Genomic DNA, 20,836 nt, shown 5'->3' with positions numbered 1-20,836 from the left:
GGTATTTAATTTAAGGATCTTGAAATGAGATCATCCTGGATTTAGGGTGAAACTTAAATCCAATGACCGGTGTCCTTATAAGAGAATGGAAAGGGAGAGCTGAGACACATGGACACAAAGACATGCAGGAAAAGACTATGTGAGGGCATAGACTGAGATTGGGGGTAAGGTGCTCCAAGTCAAGAAAGACCAGAAGCCATTAGAAGCTGGAAGAGGCAAGGAAGGACCTTCTCCTTGAGCCTTCAGAGGGGGTGTTGCCCTGTTGACACCCTGACTACACTTCTGGCCTCCAGAACAATGTTAGAGATACACTGCTTTGTTTTAAGCCACTATGCTGGTAATAAGTTGCTGTGGCAGCTCTAGAAAACTAATACACAGATGTATTTGGATGGTACAGATATCAGAATAAAATAGAATAGAATAGTTTGATGAACATTACTAAGGAAAACTGCGTGATTTGTGACTACAACTAGGTCTTACGAATGCAGATTTATACCTTAGTTTCTTACTGATGCAAAGTGAGAAATCCCAAGGTATTGGAATATTTATTTTTAAAAACCTAAAAGGTACAATAATATCAATGTCACACAAGTAATATAAGCAAATATATGTATATAAATGTATAACTGTGTGAATAAATGTGTAAGTAATCTTTTTATCACTTGTTGCATGTTTCATCATATTCATTGGTTTCCTATGAAAGGCTAACAGGAGGATAAATTCTTACAAATAATCTATTAATATCTGGTAGATTTTGCTTTGTCCCTCATCAAAGCCAAGAATGCCCCTTGGCAATGGTCTCAGTTCTTAACTTGTAAATGATTGCCTCTGGGTTTGGGTTGGGAATGGTTTCTGAAGATTCATGGAATTATTCATGGATGATTGGCCAGTAGATCTGATAAAAATTGGTAATTACAAATGCAGAATGTAAACATGACTGCTTGGTAGAATGCAGAATGTAAACATGACTGCTACCATTGACAATGGTAGTTCAAACTTACAAGGCGGCAGAAGTAGCAGTAATAATAGTAACAATAACAGTAAAACAAACAAACATGTGGTGAGAAAATACCTGAATAATCATTTTTATTATACAAATCTCATGAAACTCAGTCATAGGAGCTCTAAAGAAAGATAAGGAACAAGCTCTTTAGCTTGGGGTTTTGGTAGCTAATGAGAATCCGTTTGAACTCAGAAAGGTACCACCTTAAGCAGCTGAGATCACAAATGGATTTCTGGATCTGCTAAAACAACTCTTTGCCCATCTCTGTAAGAAGATTCTATTAGAATCAGGTCAGAAGCAAGATGTGGTGGTCACAGACCGCCATGGTAAAGCAGCCCTTCACGCCTCCTGTAGTCACCCAAGTACCCACCCCAGATAGCCTGGTTAAATAAGATTATGGGTTACTGCTGCTATTAGACACTTTCTTGGCAGAACCACACCATGGAGAAGAAACAGACCTGAGTAAGGAATCCCATACATTCTTTTTTTTTTTTAATTATTTTTATTAACATATAATGTATTATTTGCCCCAGGGGTACAGGTCTATGAATTGTCAGGCTTATAGATTTCACAGCGCTCACTATAACACATAGCCTCCCCAGTATCCATAACCCAACCACCCTCTCCCTACCCTACCCCCACCCCCAGCAACCTTCAGTTTGTTTTGTGAGATTAAGAGTCTCTTATGGTTTGTCTCCCTCCTGATCCCATACATTCGTAAAGGTTTAGCACATTAGCCTCAGCACAGCCCCTGATCCACTCTGACATCCAGTCATTGAGTTGTTGGGGACCTTAGAGTGGGCTTACATGTTCTGGGCGAATCACTTCTTCCAGCGACCTAACTGCCATTGGTAGAGAGTTAAAGCTGCTCACACCATTAAAAAAAAAATTTTCTTGTCAGCCTAGCCTGGGGGTGTTATAGGGATAACTGAATGGGGCGTGCTTTGGTCTCCTACTGGTTCTCTGGCATTATGAAGAAGACGCCTTTCTTCTATTGACAGAACATTTAGATTCAGGGAGGGGAGCAAGTGATAGAGTGGTAATGCCATTCCCACTTGGTCTCTGGATGATGGCTGCATATTCTGAGTTAAGAGAGGATTTAACTCCGGGATCTTTCCAGTCTTAAAGAAATGTGACAACAGAGCCATGGCAAGTCTCAGGTGATCAGAAGCTCAGAGAAAGACAGGTAAGCCAGGAGTCCAGGTGGTCAGCCTTATGAGATCAGATACTAAATGGTCTGGACTGACTAGTGTTTCCCTCAAATTCTTATTTGAAGCCCTAACTTCCAATGTGATGATATTTAGAAATAGGCCCTTTGGGAAGTAATTAGGTTTTGATGAGGTCATCAGGGTGGGACCCTCATGGTGGGACTAGGGCCTTTATAATAAGAGATACCAAAGAGTCTGCTTACTCTCCCTCTCTGTGGGAAAAAGTCTGGTGAGCACATAGGGAGATGCTGGCCTCCTACTAGTTAGGAAGAGAGCTCCTACCAGAAACTGACCATGTTGCCACCTAGTCATGGACTTCTAACATCCAGAATTGTGAGAAACTAGATCTCTGTTGTTTAAGCACTCCTGGTTTATGATATTTTATTATGGCAGCCTAAGATGACTAATACACTATAGTGACAGTTCAAAAAAAAAAAATAAGTGGGCTTATTAAACTATTTTAAGTAAGTGGGCTTATAGGAGTCATTATAGGTATGGCAAGCATTGTCATCAAAATTAATTACTTGCTGGAAAATAAAAGATAGCCTTCTTTTTTCTCTTTAAGGAATGAGATGAATTCACCTATCTTCTCCCAGATGGCTACAAAGCATGCTATCAGAGTTACCCCCAAAACTGTCCATCTCTGTATCCATACCAAGTGACCCTAAGCTATGGGCAACCAGGTCCTTAGTTATATGTTATATTTGGAATGACTTTTATTCTAAGGTGAAATTCTGGAATTTATAACTTGTTGCAATTCGAAGCAATTTTCCCATGGCTGGCTCACTCACTCTATCTATCCATCCATCCATCTGTATACCTATCCATCCATCTATATATCTATATGTCTATCATCTATCTGCCTATCTACCTACCTGATCTATCAGGTGGGAGGAATTTTTAAAAATGCAAACTATCTCTTGGATTGCTTTATGAAGACTAACTTTCAGTAACTATTTTCCTGTCTGCTTTTCAAATCCCTCATTTCCTGATCTGGATCTGTCTTTCCACAGTCAAAACAGCACAGAGCCTCAGTGACCAGGCCCCCCAAAAATTAAAAAAAAAAAAAGGACTGATGTCATTCAAAGATTGACATTTCCGTTTTTATTACTAGAATACCTTGAAGAATTAGATCTGATTTGCATTGATATTTGCCAACTGAATTATTAAAGTTTTTTTTTTCTTTTTCTCTTCCCTTCATCAGATTTTAACACTTTAATCAACTGCAGACTAAGTCACAGTTTAACACTCACGATTTCACAGAGCGTTCTGGGCTTTTGAATTGTCAAACAACTTGAGAAAAACACCTGATTTGATCCATAAAATAAAGGTAGGTGAATGAAGGCATAGGAAGGAAATGGCCAGGTGCTTTTTATAAAGGAGTCTGCTTCTCACTAATGTTTCTTACGTGACATGGGGTCATTTTACGGGCATATCTTCTGTAGGCAGAGCCATATTATTTGAGTTACCAAATGAGGTTTCTTTGTTTTCTCAGAATTAATTGCAACCTCAGTGTATGGGGAGACTTGAAAATGAATATTCTTAGGGAAGGATGAGGGCTTCAGAAATGCATGCACATTTGAAAGGATCAAACATCATTAGACTGTAGATGGAGAAAGACAAAGTGGGGATTTCTGTGCAGTTGTTACTTCTAAACCTCTTCATCTGAAGTGATAAAAATTCCAACCACAGAGATGGGATAGTGCTTTTATATATCAAATAGTTTTAAACGTACACACCACATATCCCACACCCACACCCACCAGGTCATCAAAACATTTTCTATTGATTTATTATTACACAGAAAGAATCTCAAGTGTTCCTATACTCATGCTTGGTAAAAGCAGCACACCATTCTGCCTATTTCAAAAAGAAGTATTTTTAGCATAGGGGGGTCTCCAAATTTATTGTGCATCAGAATCACCTGGAGGGCTTGTTACACTACAGATCATAGGGCTTAGAGTTTCTGATTCTTGTAGATCTGGCATTGGGGTTGGGTAATTTGCAGTTCTAACAAGTTTTTAAGTGATGCTGATGCTGCTGGTTTAGGGAACACACTCCAAGAATCACTGCTTTATACTCTTTAGAGACTTTGGTTTTACTCCTTATTTTGGTCAAATGGAGGACTTTATTGTCTGGCAGTCCTTTCCACTATTCAAATGGTAACAAAAAAGACTACTCTAATTAAAGTCCGTCTTTTCCTTTACAGAATCTAAGATAATAGTAATAACAACACTTGAATAATGCCTTATTATTCATAAATCATTTTCATATACATTGTATCATGGAAGACAACACAGGAACCCTGGTAGTGAGCAGACATTATATTCATATTTTCTGGATAAAAAGCAGAGAGCTTAGAGGACTTACCCACAAATCCCCCAAAAAGGTAAACTGTTGAGAGCAGAGACTTGAACTTGGGTTTTCTCCCTCTGTGTTCTTTCTACCAACTTATTCTTTCTATTAATTGCTTACAGTTGTGGAGTGTCTTACACTTTTCAAACTATTTACATATTCATGATCTCGTTTGATGCTTCAGAGCAAGAGCATGAGGTAGGTAGGGCACATAATATTGTCTACATTTTGCAGATAAAGCCATTATGAAAGATGATGAGAAAAGTGGCTCCTGTCATTCAGGCAGTATTTCTTCATATGCTAGGCTAAATTTTCCTGCAATATTTAGCAGCATCTGATAGAGTAGGGAAATCATGGGATGCTCTCCTTTCTAAGTGATAAATATTCAATGGTTCAGTATTGTAACCCTATCCTCGCCCCTATACCATTTTTTTTTTTCTGGTTTCTTAGTAGAAATACATTTGGAGGGAAGGGAGAAAGGGGTAAAGTTCAGGGTTACTAGTTAGTAGGAAAGTGGGGAAAGCACTTTCATTTCTACACTTTAAGTTCTTAGGAAAGCAGCTTTTTCTGCATACATAGAAAGACACTTCACCCCTAGTCCAGGGCTTCTCAAAGTTGAATGTGCATACAATTCACCAGGGGATCTTGATAGAATGAATGTAGATTCTGATTCAGTGGGTCTGGAATGGGGTCCAATAGTCTGCATTTCTATGAAGCTCCGAGCTGATGTCGATTCTGTTGCTCATCGTCTGAGCTTGACAGGCAAGGATCGATCCCATTTCTCAAAACTACAGTGATTTTTATTATTCTCTGAATCAGCTCTGAGTTTCTGGGGTGGAACAGAGAAATTACTATATAAAACACTGTAATATTATTTGGTGAATACTGTGTACGTCGTGGGACTTATCTAAGTGTTTCTCTGTCTAGGCTAGTTATATATCCTGCTGTCTTCCAACCCATTCTGATCTCAGGATCCAAGATGATGCTTAAAATGTGGTCCACGCACTTGCGGCACCCATATTACCACCGGTTGTTTGTTAGAAAGGCAGAATTTCAGGCCCCATCCCCAGCCCAGTGAATCAGAATCTGCATTTTAACAGGATCCTCCAGATGGCTTTCCAGCACAATGAAGTTGAAGAAACACTCCTTTAGATCTTGCCCTCCTGTGCTTAGACAGTCATCATTCTGCTAGTCTGGCTGCTCACCGGACTCACTGGGAGGCTTTACTCCCACCGAATCCCGGAATTTCACTGGAAGAGACATTTTATGTGTGGGCTGAGCCAGGGAATCTGTATGTTTAAAAACTTTCTTTCTCCAGTTAATTCTGATGGTCAGTCAGATTTGGAAATCCTGTTGATTTTCTAATAGTGGAGATGAAAATTATGCCACAGGTGGCTGTTCCTGTAATAGTTTAGAACAGTGAATCATAGGGGGTTTTATAAAACTTACAGCCCTGCTGTGGAGGATCCTTTTTCAGGTTGACTTGACCTATTCTCTACTATTCCATACTGTGAAAACCAGGGTAGACCTGATCTTCTGTCACCAAACTCCCAGCCCCCACTATAGCACTAGTTATCTATATCTACATCTGTATCTGTATCTATAATATATAATAAGGACTAGTTCATTATGTATATATAATGTATATATGTATACATGTACATATATACATATAATATATATATGTATAATATATACATACATTCTGTTCTTAAAGTCTAAACTGTGCGCAGTGTCTAACACAGAGTCTGACTTTTGTCTGGAATAAATAATTCGCTAATCCATTCAATAAGTATTTATTGAGTATTTACTGTGCCAGGCACTATAATGAGAACTAAGGATATGCAGGGGTCTGATTTCATGAGGAAAATAGTAAGAAAGTAAACAAATGTTTAAGACAATTGCTCTGTGATAACTGTTTAGAAGGAAATGAACAATTGCTAATAATAATTGGGTGATATAAAGACTATTTGAAGATCTGATATAAAAATGTGAAGATTTCAGAGCATTCTATGGAGCCTAGTGAATAACAAGATTTAGAGCCAGATCCGAACATCAAGGCAACATGAGGAGAAAGGATGTGACTAGGGCTTAGACAGAGAACTTTCTTGAAATTTCTAAAACCTTCTCACTAAGAAATTAATAAAACTATTAGATAGATTTAGTTCTATAATTCTGTTGTATTCTTTGAAGTTCGTTTTGCATTCATTCATGCTTTAATCACTTATTAAGTGTATTTAGTTTACACTTCATGCTGTGAGTTCTCAATAATACTATTTTTAAAAAGCCCTTACCTAAATAACTCAATTAATTGATTGACTAATAGGCTGAATACAATGTTCTGAGAATATCCATATGAGTAGGACATAGTTTCTGCATTTTTACAGATCTTACAATCTAGAGATTATACATAATTAAAATGTAATTTTGTTAGTTCTATTATATGGCTTCTTGGAGAAAGTGTCATTTTGAAGATCTTGTAAGAAGTTGTGCTGGCAAAATGATGATATAGATGAGATGAAAATCATGTTTTAGGACAAAAGACCAGGATGCGTGAAAGCCCAAAAGCAAGGAACAAGACATATTCTTGAAAAAGTAGTATAATTTACTTAAAATTAAGCAGTGTTAGGGCTTTATACATAGGAGAAGAAGTTGAATGAAGGGCTTTAAGGCCATGTTAAGTAGTTTGAACTTTATCCCAAAGCATTGGAAAATAAGGAAATCAGTCAGGGTTTGACCAATTTTATACTAAGAGATAGTGTTTTTGTAGGAGGGGGAAATACATAGTAGCAAGGGGTTCAACTGGAGAACTGAAGTACAGGTGAGAAAATGTTGGTGTAGCTACACTCTGACAGTGGGGACGAGGAATAGATTGATGGCCCGTGAGGATGCAGAATCAAGACAATGTGTCTAATGAATTATTGCTGGGGAAAAGAAAGCAAAAGAGGCTAGGATCACTCTCAAGTTTCTGGCTTAGACAATTTGTATCTGCTCTGTTCACAATCTCTTGGAACTTGTCCTCTAACCGCTTTGCTTCTGACCACTTTGGGTAAATGCCTTGATTCAGGGACCCAGGATTGCCCCTCTTTTTTTTTTTTTTTTTTTTTTTTAAAGATTTCATTCATCCATTTGACAGAGAGCGATCACAAGTAGGCAGAGAGGCAGGCAGAGAGAGAGGAGGAAGCAGGCTCCCTGCCGAGCAGAGAGCCTGATGCGGGGCTCCATCCCAGGACCCTGAGATCATGACCCGAGCCGAAGGCAGCGGCCTTAACCCACTGAGCCACCCAGGCGCCCCCAGGATTGCCCCTCTTAGCAAGGATCTAAATCAGTCTTACTCTGACATCTCCTGAGGGATCATAAGATAGCCCCTAGCTGACATCCACAGTCGAGATTCCAAAGTTAATTGTGGGTGGTCCACAGAATTATACACCCTACCCTGACTTTCTCTTCTGTAAGTAAACCTTATCAAATGCAATGTGAGTCCTATTGTCTCCTCTTCCATAGCAGTTTGTTTGGCTCCAGGTAAATCCACCTGCACTTGTCTTGATGAATTTCACTCTACTAATATCTGCCCCTTTCAAAAATTCTATGATTACTTTGATCTTTTTAATACGCTTCTCTGAAAAAGCTCTATAATTTACCATTTTCTTTTTGTTTTGTTTTTATGATGCAGCCTCTCTGTTCCTGTTCAATGGATTTCTCCCAAACACTGCCGAACTTTTTGTTTTTGTTGTTGTTTTGGCATAATCATCACCTAGAAGACCAATTTTTTCAAAAAATAGTAAACATTGTAATTTACAACCTATAGATTCTACATAGTTACAGTAAATAAGGTAATCGCTGTTATACAGCCAGATTCCGAGAAACTTTCCCATAGAGGAATGAACACATTGATAAAGCATGCTAGAAAATCTTGCCCTAATAAGATGTTGTCATGCCCTTTCGAAGAAAGGAATGCCTTAAATGGGTATGTTGATGCAAATATAATGTAACACAATATGAGACCTAAAATATTAAGACTCGTTTTGATGAGAGGGCATTTTTAAAAATCTCCCTGGTTGTTATGTTGGGATGGATAAAGACGACATTAGTTATTTTCAATTAAATTACCAGTCTCCCTCCAAGTTATCACTGTATAAAGGTGATATATGGATAACTAATAATTAAAATAAATAAAAATAGTATCAATACTATCTGACACAATATATATTAAGAACTTTACCTTAATTCTCACGATAACTTTTGACAAATTCTATTTTTATCTCTATTAAATTGTAAAATACAGACTATTTGGAATAATGGCAACAAATATTTGAAGTGGTGAGATTCTGGGAGATGTGAACTCTGTAATTCATGTGCAAAGTTTATAATTAAGCCATATTGTCCCTTCTTGAACTAAGCTTCCAAAATGTCCTAGAGCACCCAAGTCCAAGCTAGTCCCCCCAAGGACATATCTAAGGTGGTTCATTTCTCCTTGGGATGAGTACTCTGGCCATCTGATGACAAATCTGGATAGGGTAAGAGTGGGGTGCTGAGGTGGCAGGAAAGCATTTGTCCAACATTATGTGAATAGCCAGCACATCTGGATGTGGAGCCCTTTCTATGGCTCAAAGGTTGCTGGTGTCACTTATTGGGAGTCTATCCAGGATTTTAAGGTTTGGAGACCAATGATCATGTGGTTAAATTTTATCGTGCTCATTTTCTAAATTACCCAATTGTTTTAATAATAAGACTACTGGAAGGATATTTGTATTTACTTGATTAAGCTATTATGGAATGACCTGTATGGGAAAAGAATACGTTTCTGACCTAAATTTAAGATATTCACACACATAAAGAACTGCCTATATGCCTGCCACACTGGGAACATGTACATATTCCAGTATGTATTATGGTATATACACTAGTATATGCTATTTTGTATATTTAAAACCAGTTCACAAGTAAGGCACTGAAAAGAAAATATAGCAAGATTTCTCTTTATTTTTCCACTCATTGAAAGGGAAAACAGGAATATGTTAAAAAGTAAAAAGAGGGGCGCCTGGGTGGCTCGGTGGGTTAAGCCTCTGCCTTTGGCTCAGGTCATGATCTCAGAGTCCTGGGATCGAGCTCCTCATCAGGCTCTCTGCTCAGCAGGGAGCCTGCTTCCTCCTCTCTCTCTGCCTGCCTCTCTGCCTACTTGTGATCTCTGTCTGTCAAATAAATAAATAAAATCTTTAAAAAAAAAAAGGTAAAAAGAAATAATAATATGTGTTTAAAGAATCAAGTATATATATAAAAAAAAATGAACATCATGGTTTCACACAAAGATGCTTGCCTATATTCTTAAATGTATCATTATGTACACTCTCTTCTCTGCCTAGCATACTTTTCACTCTCTTCTTTTCTTCGCCTGGTCATATTCATCCTTAAGGTCTCAGCATATGCTCCCCTCAGGGGAGCTTTGCTGGCCTTGCAGATTTTGCTATATGGCCCTATTTTATGGTCTTATTGAATGCTATAATTTTTCTTTATGCTGTATAAATCTAATTAAGTGGTTATTCATGTGATTATTAGTTCAATGCTCTGCTTTCTTCTTTAACTATAAACTCCATTCATGCAGGGACCATGTCTATCTTTCTTTTCATTTTGTTCTTTAACAAAGGGAGCTTTTATGATTTTTTTTTTTTTTTTTTGGCCAAAAGAACAAACTGTAAGATGGAGATAAAGATTAATCTGAATATTATTCTGTATTGGTGAATAACATATTTTAAAATAATACACAAGTAAGATATTGAAAAGAAAATAGAGCAAGATTTTTTATTTATTTTTCTGATTTTTGTAAAGGGAAAATAGAATTTTTCTCAGATGCAAGAAACAAATGAAAGCAATCAACATAAAAGGTTGAATCATTATTCTCACTTAAATTATTACTATATGGTCAAGAGCCTTTACCTGTGAAGTCACCAGTTTGATTCTTCCACATCTATATATGATAAAGATTAACTCAAAGAACCTTCTGGAATGTCCATACAAGAAAACCCCAGAGAAAGAATATCCTCAAGCTTGAACTGCAGATCATATGTTCTCTCTGTGAAATACGAAGTCATACTAATTCTAACATGCTAACGAAAAAGAGCTGATATTAGTTACTTGCAACACATACCTCTGGAAAACAAGTTTCATTTAACGTTATATATTTTTCCTGAACGGATGAGGGTAGAGTCTAGGCTATATATATTAATGATTGGTTAGTCTATAATATTAGAAGAAAGACAGATAGGGCTAGAGCATTCATGAAATTCAAGAGTATCATCAGGCAAGGATTCAAATTTGGAAAAGAACTGAAAGGGAAACTCCGACCAAATGATTAAAACCCAACATCCAGTGAGAAATGGGATTCCAGACACCCTGCAGTCCTCTTAACTCCTTCCAGAACAATGTTTTCCCACCTACCCTATTAAAACACAAAATATTTCTCAAGCGATATTTTTTATATTCCATATTGATGTCAAATCTAGCCTCTTCTCTGGACAAGAGAATTTTACAGTACCTCCTAAGTTGTTCTCAGCCTACAGGGCTAAGTCCTCACTGTGCCCGAGTTTTTCGGGTATAAAAAGCTACTGACAATGCAAAAAACCTTTGTAGAAATGAAATGCATAGAAACTCCTTCTGTAACCCTGGGCAATCCTGATACCACGTGAGGCACACTAGAGAAAGGGACTTCCTCTGGAATGTGAAAAGAAAGATGGAGAAACAAAGTTAAATGAAGATGGGAGCAGCATTGCTCACAGAAGGGAGATCAAACACTCCATAGAAAATACATGTTACGGTGCAATTGCCCTCTGGGAGTTACAGGATTATGAAAGTCTAACTTAATTAAGGGAGAAAATAGGTCACATTTAACAACGACATACGTGACATATCATTTTGATTATGCAGAATAACTGGAGAGAAGAGAAAAATTAGGAAATCTGAAATATAAGAAAAGAAACCATGGAATTCATCAACCTCCTTTCCTCCTTCTAAATCAGGTGTATGTACATACGAAAAGATTTACCGTTCTTAAACCTTCCCTCCTTAAAAACTCTTGGAGTATATTTGAAAAATAAATCTCAATTGTTGAAATAAAGAGAAACAACCAAATTAAAAAAAAAAAAAACTAAATCAAGAGATAATAAATATTCTTCTTCTCATAAAAATACACCTTGCACCCTCTTTCTTTTCTCCCCCTTGTGTTAATAAATGACAGGTAATCAGGTATGTGTGAACCCTGCATAGAATCTTCCCCCTTTCATGGCTCAATGCCCCTGTGGGGTCGAGCTAATTACAGGTACATTTCCTCGGCAAGGCAGTCACACTCTATACTGTTGAAGGTACAATTAATAATTGAACAAAGCTCGCTGGATATTTTTGCTCACATGGCCATGGTTTGCAGGCAGTTCTGCTGTCACACAGGGAGCAGAGTCTCTTCCTTGAGTGCCTCCAATAAAGGTTTCATGTTATAGACTGAAAAGAGTCACTGCCTGTTTCCAAACTTGGAAAAGAAGGGAAAAAACCCACGTAAAACCAAAAAAAAAAAAAACAAAAAAAACCAAAAAAACACAACCTTAAAACCCCCACGATAAACCTAGTTTCCCTTATAGAACAGTAAAGGCAAATTTTCTCTCCTGTTACCAGGGATGTGATTATGATCAGGTGGTTATTTAGGTCAGATGTGAAAGAGATGAAAGAGTGGGCCTGGGAATTAATAACATTTGGAGGGGAAATTGGAGTTTGCCCTTGAGTTTGTGAATGCAGCATGGAGCTAGTTTTGCATGTGACAGAATAGAATTTGACCTACACTGAGGGCCTAGATAAAGGAATATAGAAGAATAAAGTTCTTTCCCTTGAGATGTATTTAGGAACTTAAGGGACACTATCCTCAGAGCCTCATGGGGTCATAGGTGAGTGCAGAAAATCCTTGCCTGTGCCCCAAGCCATAGTCTTGAGCAACAGTCTGCAAACTTTTTTAAGGGGCCGGATAGAAAATATTTTAGGCCTTGTGAGCCAAAACATCTTTGTTGTAACTACTAAACTCTCCTGTTTTAGAACAAAAGCACCCATAGACAACACGAAAATAAATAAGTATATTTATGTTTCAATAAAACTTTATTTATGGACCCTCAAATATGAATGTTAAATTTTTTGCATGTCAAAAAATGAAATTCTTATTTTGATATTTTCCAACCACACAGTCATTTAGAAATCACTTTTAGCTTATATGCAGTACAAAAGTGGGACAAGCAGGATTTGGCCCACACACTGTAGTTTTCAGAACCCTGGCCTTACTATTGGAAATCCCTCTGAGTACACTGATTTTTCAAGTTGATTTTGAAGTGTCCAGCATACTCTGAATGTATGTAAATGTTACCTTTATTCTGGAAGATATGGTCTATTGCTATTTTTTAAACACCATGGATACCAGGTTAGACAGCATTCAAATCAGATATTCACTATTATTAAAGAGTTTACTAGAGTTAGCTGTGAAGATGTACTCTTCCAGAGCCCAGCCTGGAAAACTCTTAAAACTCTGATTCTATCTCATTATTTTTCTGATGATATCTCATTATTTTCTCATTATTTTTCTTTTTATCCCAAAGAATCTTTGGGTTCAGGTCATGAATAACATTTCCCCCGAAAATAAAAAAAATAATAATAAAAAATTTTAAGAACCCAACTACTTAATAGTTAATAGTATTGGTGAGTATACCAAGAGAAAGTCTTTTTATTAATTTAATTCATTCCTTGTTTGTAACTTGAATATAATCTATCTTTCTCCCTTCTTTCCTTCTTTTCTCTACCACTTGCTCCACAAAAAGAAATGAGGTTATAATATACTTATATAGATATTTAAATTAATTAGAAAAGGTGAGACAATATAAAAAATAATGGTAAGAAAACAAGAGGAAAGCAAGAGCATAGTCTCTTTATGAATTTGATGCCATAAAATCCCAGGTTTTGTTTAAAATCCATTTTATTAACGTGTGCTTTATAAATGATTTCCTATATTCTTTTATAAATGGGCAATAAATTTGGCTCTAAGGTTAGTAATAGTCAATTCCATGGACTCATAATCATTTGTAAAAATTCACTGAGTTTATGCATAAAAAAACAAACCACTGAGTAAAAAAAGGCACTAGAAATACTGAAAACGAAGGGGAATTTCCTCAAAGGGTATTTTCAAAAGGAAACTGGAATAAAAGTAATAATCTCTCAAAACAACATTATAGTAAATGCAATGATTTTAAAAGATATTTTTATAACATCTTTAAATATGGGCCAATAGCTTTTATACCAAATAGTCATTCAGTAAAAACGATCCTACACTGGAAAGGAATAGGTGGTACGGGATTGGGGGATAATCTAATTCCACCCAGGCAGAATGTGTGCTGGATGTTTAATTTAACCCATGGGAAAGGTGTGTGATACCCAGAGATTCACACTTCAGACAGCCTTCCATATGCATTTTTTTCCATGTGAAGTATAAAATGGCTCTGAGAGGAAATGAATTTGAGGCTGATCTTCTAAATAAGTGCCTCATTTATTGCTTTTATATACTGTCAATAAATGACAAGTTGCATGCATTAACAATTAGGATGGGTTCTGAGTGACACTCTCTTAAGAAAATAGAATGCTTTAATAAGAGTAAATGAGAGACCATTCCATAGGCTGGTCCAAAATTACCTGAAAAATTAATTTGAGAGCTAGCATGACCTGAAGGCCCCTATTCTCAACAACGAAATACAGATTTTAAAGATGCTTCAAGAAAACACTACCCTGGCTTTTTAGAAATACCCCAGGATAGCTTCCATGTATGTCTCACTTTGCACAACAATTTTGTATGGTGTTCATTCCAAATTGGCTATATGGTGTTAATCAAATCTCTAAATCCTTTTATAAGGTAATTTTAAGGTAATATTAGATACAAATCAATTAAAAATTGAGGGCTATCTACCAAAATAAATTACATTTTATAAGAGTAACTGATTCATAGCCCCTCTTTCTGAGAAATCAAATAGCAGGCCCTTTTCTACAAAGACTGTGTCATTTGTAAAAGCATGGTGTTGCTTATAAGAAAATGTAATCTGTAGAGCAGGAGAGTATGTAGCAAGTTGACCCACGTAATTTGATAGAATATTTAAGTTGAAGTTCAAAAAGCATCAGGGCCTGAGAATTCAGTTATGGTGACCATGCTGGGAAGGGGGAGGGGAGGATGCAGAAGACCTTTCTGGAAAAAGTTTTTCTGACTTTTACTGAATTTGCATCAATAGTTAAGGACCCATCATGAGCTCATGCAGCTTAGTCCATGCCTGATGCACCCCCCTCCCAGAGCCAGATGCCAAGGACAAGACATTAGAAGTCACTAACAATTTTGCATTAATCCTGAAAGTTTCTTCACAAGGTGTGACATATTAGGAAACTATAGATAAAAAGCAAAGCAAAACAAACAAACGAACAAATACAAAGAGCTAGGTAAATTTAATTCATTTAACATATTGCCCCAAGACTTGCTCAAGCACAGAACTGTCATACATTTTAGACATAATACTAGGTCATTTAATGCATTTAACTCTTCTATATTTGTTGCTTGGAGGTGATGTTCTATTGAAAATGAAGTAAGAAATGGTTGTGCATTTTATAAGATGAACCCATTGGCAAAGACCAGGGAGGACAAAAGTAAGTCTTATGTTGCAGTTGTATTAGTGTTTTAATAACCAGATACATGCTTGTCTTTCTGATCCAATGGGATCTTAGAAGCATGAGGATATCTTAAATGATATGTAGTATTTTGAAGAGTAGATGGTTGCTTACCAGTTGGCGTAAGGTGTCTCCAGGTGATCACAGGTTCAGGACGGCCATTGGCCATGCAGACCAGGGTTACATTGCTGCCCTCATTCACAGTGACATCCGAAGAGATGTTGGAGATCTTTGGTGGAACTGTAAAGACAAAAGCAAATGGAACATGTAGCCATGCCTGTAAAACCAGCTTTGCAGCATTGGTCCATGCCATTGGATATAGCAAATCTGAGCTAAATGCTTTTATGACTTAAACCATTTGAAGTTTTTTGTTAAGAAGCCAGGCTGCTTTAAGACCCCCTTAGAGATTTGGCAGATGAAAAGCATGGGTCTTACTATAAGGAGAATCTCTCCAATAAGACCAGGTAGTGTAAGAAGTTCACAGAGGAGTATAATAAAAGTGTCTTAGCTCTTTTCTCATTAGAATAGACCTTATCTGGATATTAGAGAGCATGCACATTTATACATATTAATAATTTTTTCTTATCACTACATGGCATTTATATTTATTTTCCTATGTATATAAAATGAATATTATCCAATCTTTTCTCCAAATGTCAGGAAAAAAATGTTATTTAGTATGAGTTGCATAGTTGTGTTCTTAAGATGTGGTAATACTTGTTTACTAATAATCTAGCCACGTAAGGCAGCCATCAGGGAATCCTAATAGAAAGTCTCTAAATATCACCTTGCTATGTGACAGACTGGATGACACAATTTAGAGCCTAAAAACTGAATTAAAAAGGCCTATATCACAGACATTACAAAAGTAATATTACTCCTAATGCTTTAACCACTATTATTATTTTTAAAAATATTTATTTACTTATTTATTTGAGAAAGAGGGAGTGAGTTCATGAGCAGGAGGAGGAACAGAAAGGGGGGAGAGGGAGGAGCAGAGAGAATCACAAGCAGACTTTCCACTGAAGAGGAAGCCCCCTGTGAGGCTCAATCTTATGACCCTGAGATCATGACCTGAGCCAAAACCAAGAGTTGGTCGCTTAACCTACTGAGCCACCCAGGTGCCCCTTACTGCCACTATTATTAACAATTTAATAATGGCTAAATTTAGACACTTACTATATGTAAGGTCCTATGTAGAGTACTTTATAAGTATTATATCAGTAACTCCTTATCACAAAGAAATGATATCCTACGAGGATTTATTTACAGGTGGGAATCTGAGGTATAGATGGAACTACGTGAGAGGCAGAAAAGAGATTCAAATCCAAGGAGACTCCAGGGCCCACACTCTTCAGCAATACTTCAGTGAAACTTCATCTTCACAATCCAGGATACCAGATGGCTGAAAATGATGGAAATTACTTTTTGGTGGTGTGAGAAATGAGTCCCTGAGGGCTAGCTGTACTGCCGCCTGACTTCCTTCATTAGTGTTCGGGGCGGCAACATTAGATCTCATATTGGTAGGCTTAAGTGGAAAGTGAATTACTCACAAATTTCATCACAGAGGTTATGCACTGATTACAAATAGCAGAGTTTATGGTTTGACTGTGATTTTCCTTTTTTTTTTTTTTTGGTTTTAGATCTCAGTTGCTTAAGCTATTCCTGAGCAAGTATGTATTGGGGGAGAGAGGTGAACAAGACAGCATAAAGGAATTCAATAATAAAAGACTTATTTTTTTTCTCATTCTTTCTGCCCTGTAGTGATGAGTAACATGGGAACATTTTTTTGCCTGTAGAGACAGCTGTCTGACAACCATGTGATTCCCTGAAGATCTCTGTTAGGAGACACGGATGGTACTTGGGCAACTGACCAGGTCTGAGTGGAGGAAGGAGGAAGTGACAGAAGGACTCTTGACAGTAGCATTTCTCTTACAATGACATCTTACAGACCTTGTGGGTAGAAACCAGTAATTCTAAATCAAACCCAGTGGCAGAAATGGAATGTGGTTGATTCCTGTTATTTAGTGGTATCTATCTATAGGGTTTCTAGTTCCTTTTTATCTACTGGGGTTATGGGTCTTTTTCTCATTTTCGCACACTGACTCCCAGGCTTTTACATTGAGGACCTAAAAAGTTATACCCATTTTTTAAGGAAGAAGATGAGGCACAGAGAGATATAATGGCTTGTCAAGGGCAATCCCATTATGAAATATGGCTGGGCTTAGAATTCAGGGCTCCTGAATGTCCAGTTGTTTTGTTGTTTAATATTCATCATTTTTAATTCCTAGCTAAATAAGCCAGTGTTCTGAACATTTCCAAAAAACTACAATAAACTAGAAATCTATGGTCATGTTCAAGAATAAGATTTAGACATCTTAGGCATCTTCCTCAATAATCTAAAATCTGCAACAGGAAACTATGTAATAATTATAAGAGCTCATATTACTCAGTTTGTAGTTAATTCTGAATTGCAAGACAGGCCACAGAATACAAAGGAGAAATACAGATGTGTTTGGACTTAAAAAAATGTGTACAGGGGGAGACTTTGTATTTCTAATATGAAAATATGCAAATTTGCAAAACAGAAAGGATCTCTGGTGTTCAAGTTCCCAGTGAATTATTATGTATGATAAAATTTACTCATAATTACCTCTTTTTATAAGAGGAATATATATCTAAGGACTTTCCTTTTGTGTGTCATGCAAGCTGAACCACTTGTTCAGTGTTACATACACAGGTGATGATAAAGTTAAGAATAAAATAGAATAACTGAATGCAAGCCTATGCACTCCATATGAAACCATATTGTTTCTTTTAATTAAGGACAATATACCTAGGTCCTGGATCTCAGATACTAGAGATTCAGTGTTTGTGTTCAACAGTCCGAAATTTACTCATAGAGACATTATATTTCACCCTCCTCTGGGTCAATATTTTCATTCCATTGTCTATCTTCTACATCCTTATACTTTGTACCAGTTTCTTCCTACAACATTTATATCTGATGCCATCATTTGTTCTAGAAATAAATCCTTCCCTAACTTCCATGTTATCCACTTACTTGCAAACTCTTTGCTTCCAAAGTTCTTGAAGGAATTGTTCTACGTCACATCTTCCATTCACACTTCAGCCTTTGGGGCAATCTGGATTTCTCCTTAACCCCCCAAGAAACTGCTTTCAGGAAGCTCATCAATTTGAACCATATTGTTTCTAGGTCTTGTGAGCAATTTTGTTATTATCTAATTTTCCTCTGAAGTATTTGACTCTGTTGATTACGTCTTCCTTCTTCCAGTCCTTTCTTTTCTTGGTTTCTAAGATGCCAAATTTGACTGTTTATTTTGTCTTACCCCTCTGGCCAGCCTTCCCAGTTTAACTTTTAGACTTACTTTGACCTATTCCTTAAATATCTATATTTCTGAAATGTTGATCACTGTCCTCTTCCTTCATATCATTCACTGTGAATGACCTCATCTACTCTCTAGCATTAGAAGTTAAGGTTATATTATTGATAACTCCCAAATCAGTATCTGCAGCTCAGATTTTTTTTCATGACTTTTACCACCTATTTTCCAATTGACTCTTCTACATTTTTGTCAGATTCCTCACAGATACTCAAGATTCGACATACTCAGAACAGAAATCATCATCTTCCTTCCCACAGAACACTTGTAGTCTTGTTCACTATCTCAGGGAATGGCATCATCATGCAAACAGTTGCCCAGGTAAAAGAGGAAAGTTATCTCCCTTGACTGCTCTCTCTCCTTTACTTCTCCCATGTAAAAAGGTTCCCAAATTCTGTAGTTTATACCTTTTAAATCTCTCTCAGTTTCATTCATTATTCCCAAATCCTACTCCCATCCGCCATAAGCGTTTCCTTTTTTGGCCTGAATTCTGCAAGTGCATTACAATGAATTTCTTTGCCTCTAGCCTTCCTTTCCTCAGGCTCACTGTCATTCATTCATCACACTACAATAAGAAGTTTTTTTCCCCCTAAATTGCAAACGTGAGTATAATATTCCCTGATTAATTTCACTGTCCTCAAGAAAAAATTCAAACTTCTCAATATGAATTAATACACCATTCATGATTGGCCCCTGGTTACACTTTTAGTCATATGTCCTATCCCTTTTTATTGTATCATCTAATCAGATCAAACAACATTTGGTTCCTGGGAGATACTATGCTTGTTTACTCCCAGGTATTTAACACACAATTTTTTCTACATGGAATATTCTTTTTCCAACCCTTCATGTGGTCAGCCCTTTTCTCCCTTCAGGTTTCAGCTTGTGGGGTTGTTTTCTCACTTTTTCCAGGAAGACTATCCTGTCATTTACCACCCTCATCCCTAACCCCACCCTGACCCCATTCCTGACTTCAGATTGGGTGAAGCATCCCTCCTGTGTTCCCACAATGAGCCCTCTATTTCTTCACCACAGCCTTGAGTGGTCATTGCTAGATTACTTACTTGTGCTTGTCACTAAATGGAAGAAGGCAGATGAGAGGACCTTTGTTACCTTTTTTTAAAAATTAACATATAATGTATTATTTGCTTCAGGGGTGTAGGTCTGTGCATCATCAGTCTTACACAATTCACAGCACTCACCAGCACATACCCTCCCCAATCTCCATAACCCAGGTACCCTATGCTTTCCTTTCCCCAGCAACCCTCAGTTTATTTCCTGAGATTGAGTGTCTTATGGTTTGTATCCTTGACCAATGAATCTTACAGACCATAGCACTTGGAACAGGCAGGTTGCTCACAGAATGCTTGAAAGAAGAAATCAATGAAAATCAGCCACCACCCCTACTCCCCTGCCTCAAATCTTCTGAGTTCAAGGAAGTCATCCCATTGAGTTTTTGTCAGAAAGGAGCAAACTTTTATTTTGAACCTGTAAAATACAGCTTTTGTCAATATTTCTTTAGCTACCCCTCTAACTATCTTGTTCAATCCCAATTTTTTTTAGCTCTTAATAATTATTAAAAAAACTAACCATAGGCGGAGAGATATTTGTGTAGATTAGAAACATAGGAAGAAAGATAAACTTCGTGTTCAACTTCCTGAATTATAGACACTTTCAGAGTTTGACTTTTTTTTTTTCTACAAGGAGTCATTCATACATACTTGTATGTATGTACATAATACATCCATACAGTTTTTGTATTTTTTTTTTCAGTTTAATGGTTTAATGGTTCCTAGTTTCCTACAGCAATTCACACAGTCTACATTTACACTGTCACTGGTAATATAACATGAAAGGGGAAACGCAAGGTTTTTATTCTATTACCTGGTAAATTCTTTATAAAGATTCTGGGAAGTAAAAAAGTATTCTCATTATCGCCATTTTACAGATGTAGACATAGGCCCAATATGGGTAGAAATCACACAGCTAAGTAATTATAAAGCTAGTATCAAAACTTAAGGTTTATAGATCTCCCAAACTTAATTCCTCCTCTAGATCATATTCACTTTTGCAATAGTGGTTCCAAATAGGGTTTTTGCTCTATTTTAATTCTCAGTAAGGATGACTATTGGAAATACTTTTAATAA

At 37.0% G+C, this 20,836-nt stretch overlaps 1 protein-coding gene across 4 annotated transcripts in view; it reads right to left on the bottom strand.

Annotated features, from left to right (window-relative positions):
- The window catches only part of LSAMP (limbic system associated membrane protein), a 652,229-nt gene that overhangs the window by 215,239 nt on the left and 416,154 nt on the right, over positions 1–20,836 (bottom strand). For all 4 annotated transcript variants that reach the window (XM_032348148.1, XM_032348158.1, XM_032348174.1 and 1 more), the window contains exon 3: positions 15,400–15,525. In XM_032348148.1, coding sequence (XP_032204039.1) covers positions 15,400–15,525 — 126 coding nt within the window. The remainder of the gene's footprint in view (positions 1–15,399; positions 15,526–20,836) is intronic.

Source organism: Mustela erminea, chromosome 1, assembly GCF_009829155.1.
Source record: "Mustela erminea isolate mMusErm1 chromosome 1, mMusErm1.Pri, whole genome shotgun sequence".
Taxonomy (NCBI): domain Eukaryota; kingdom Metazoa; phylum Chordata; class Mammalia; order Carnivora; family Mustelidae; genus Mustela; species Mustela erminea.
The sequence above is the reverse complement of the archived record's forward strand: the minus strand, read 5'-3'. Positions and strand labels throughout refer to the sequence as shown.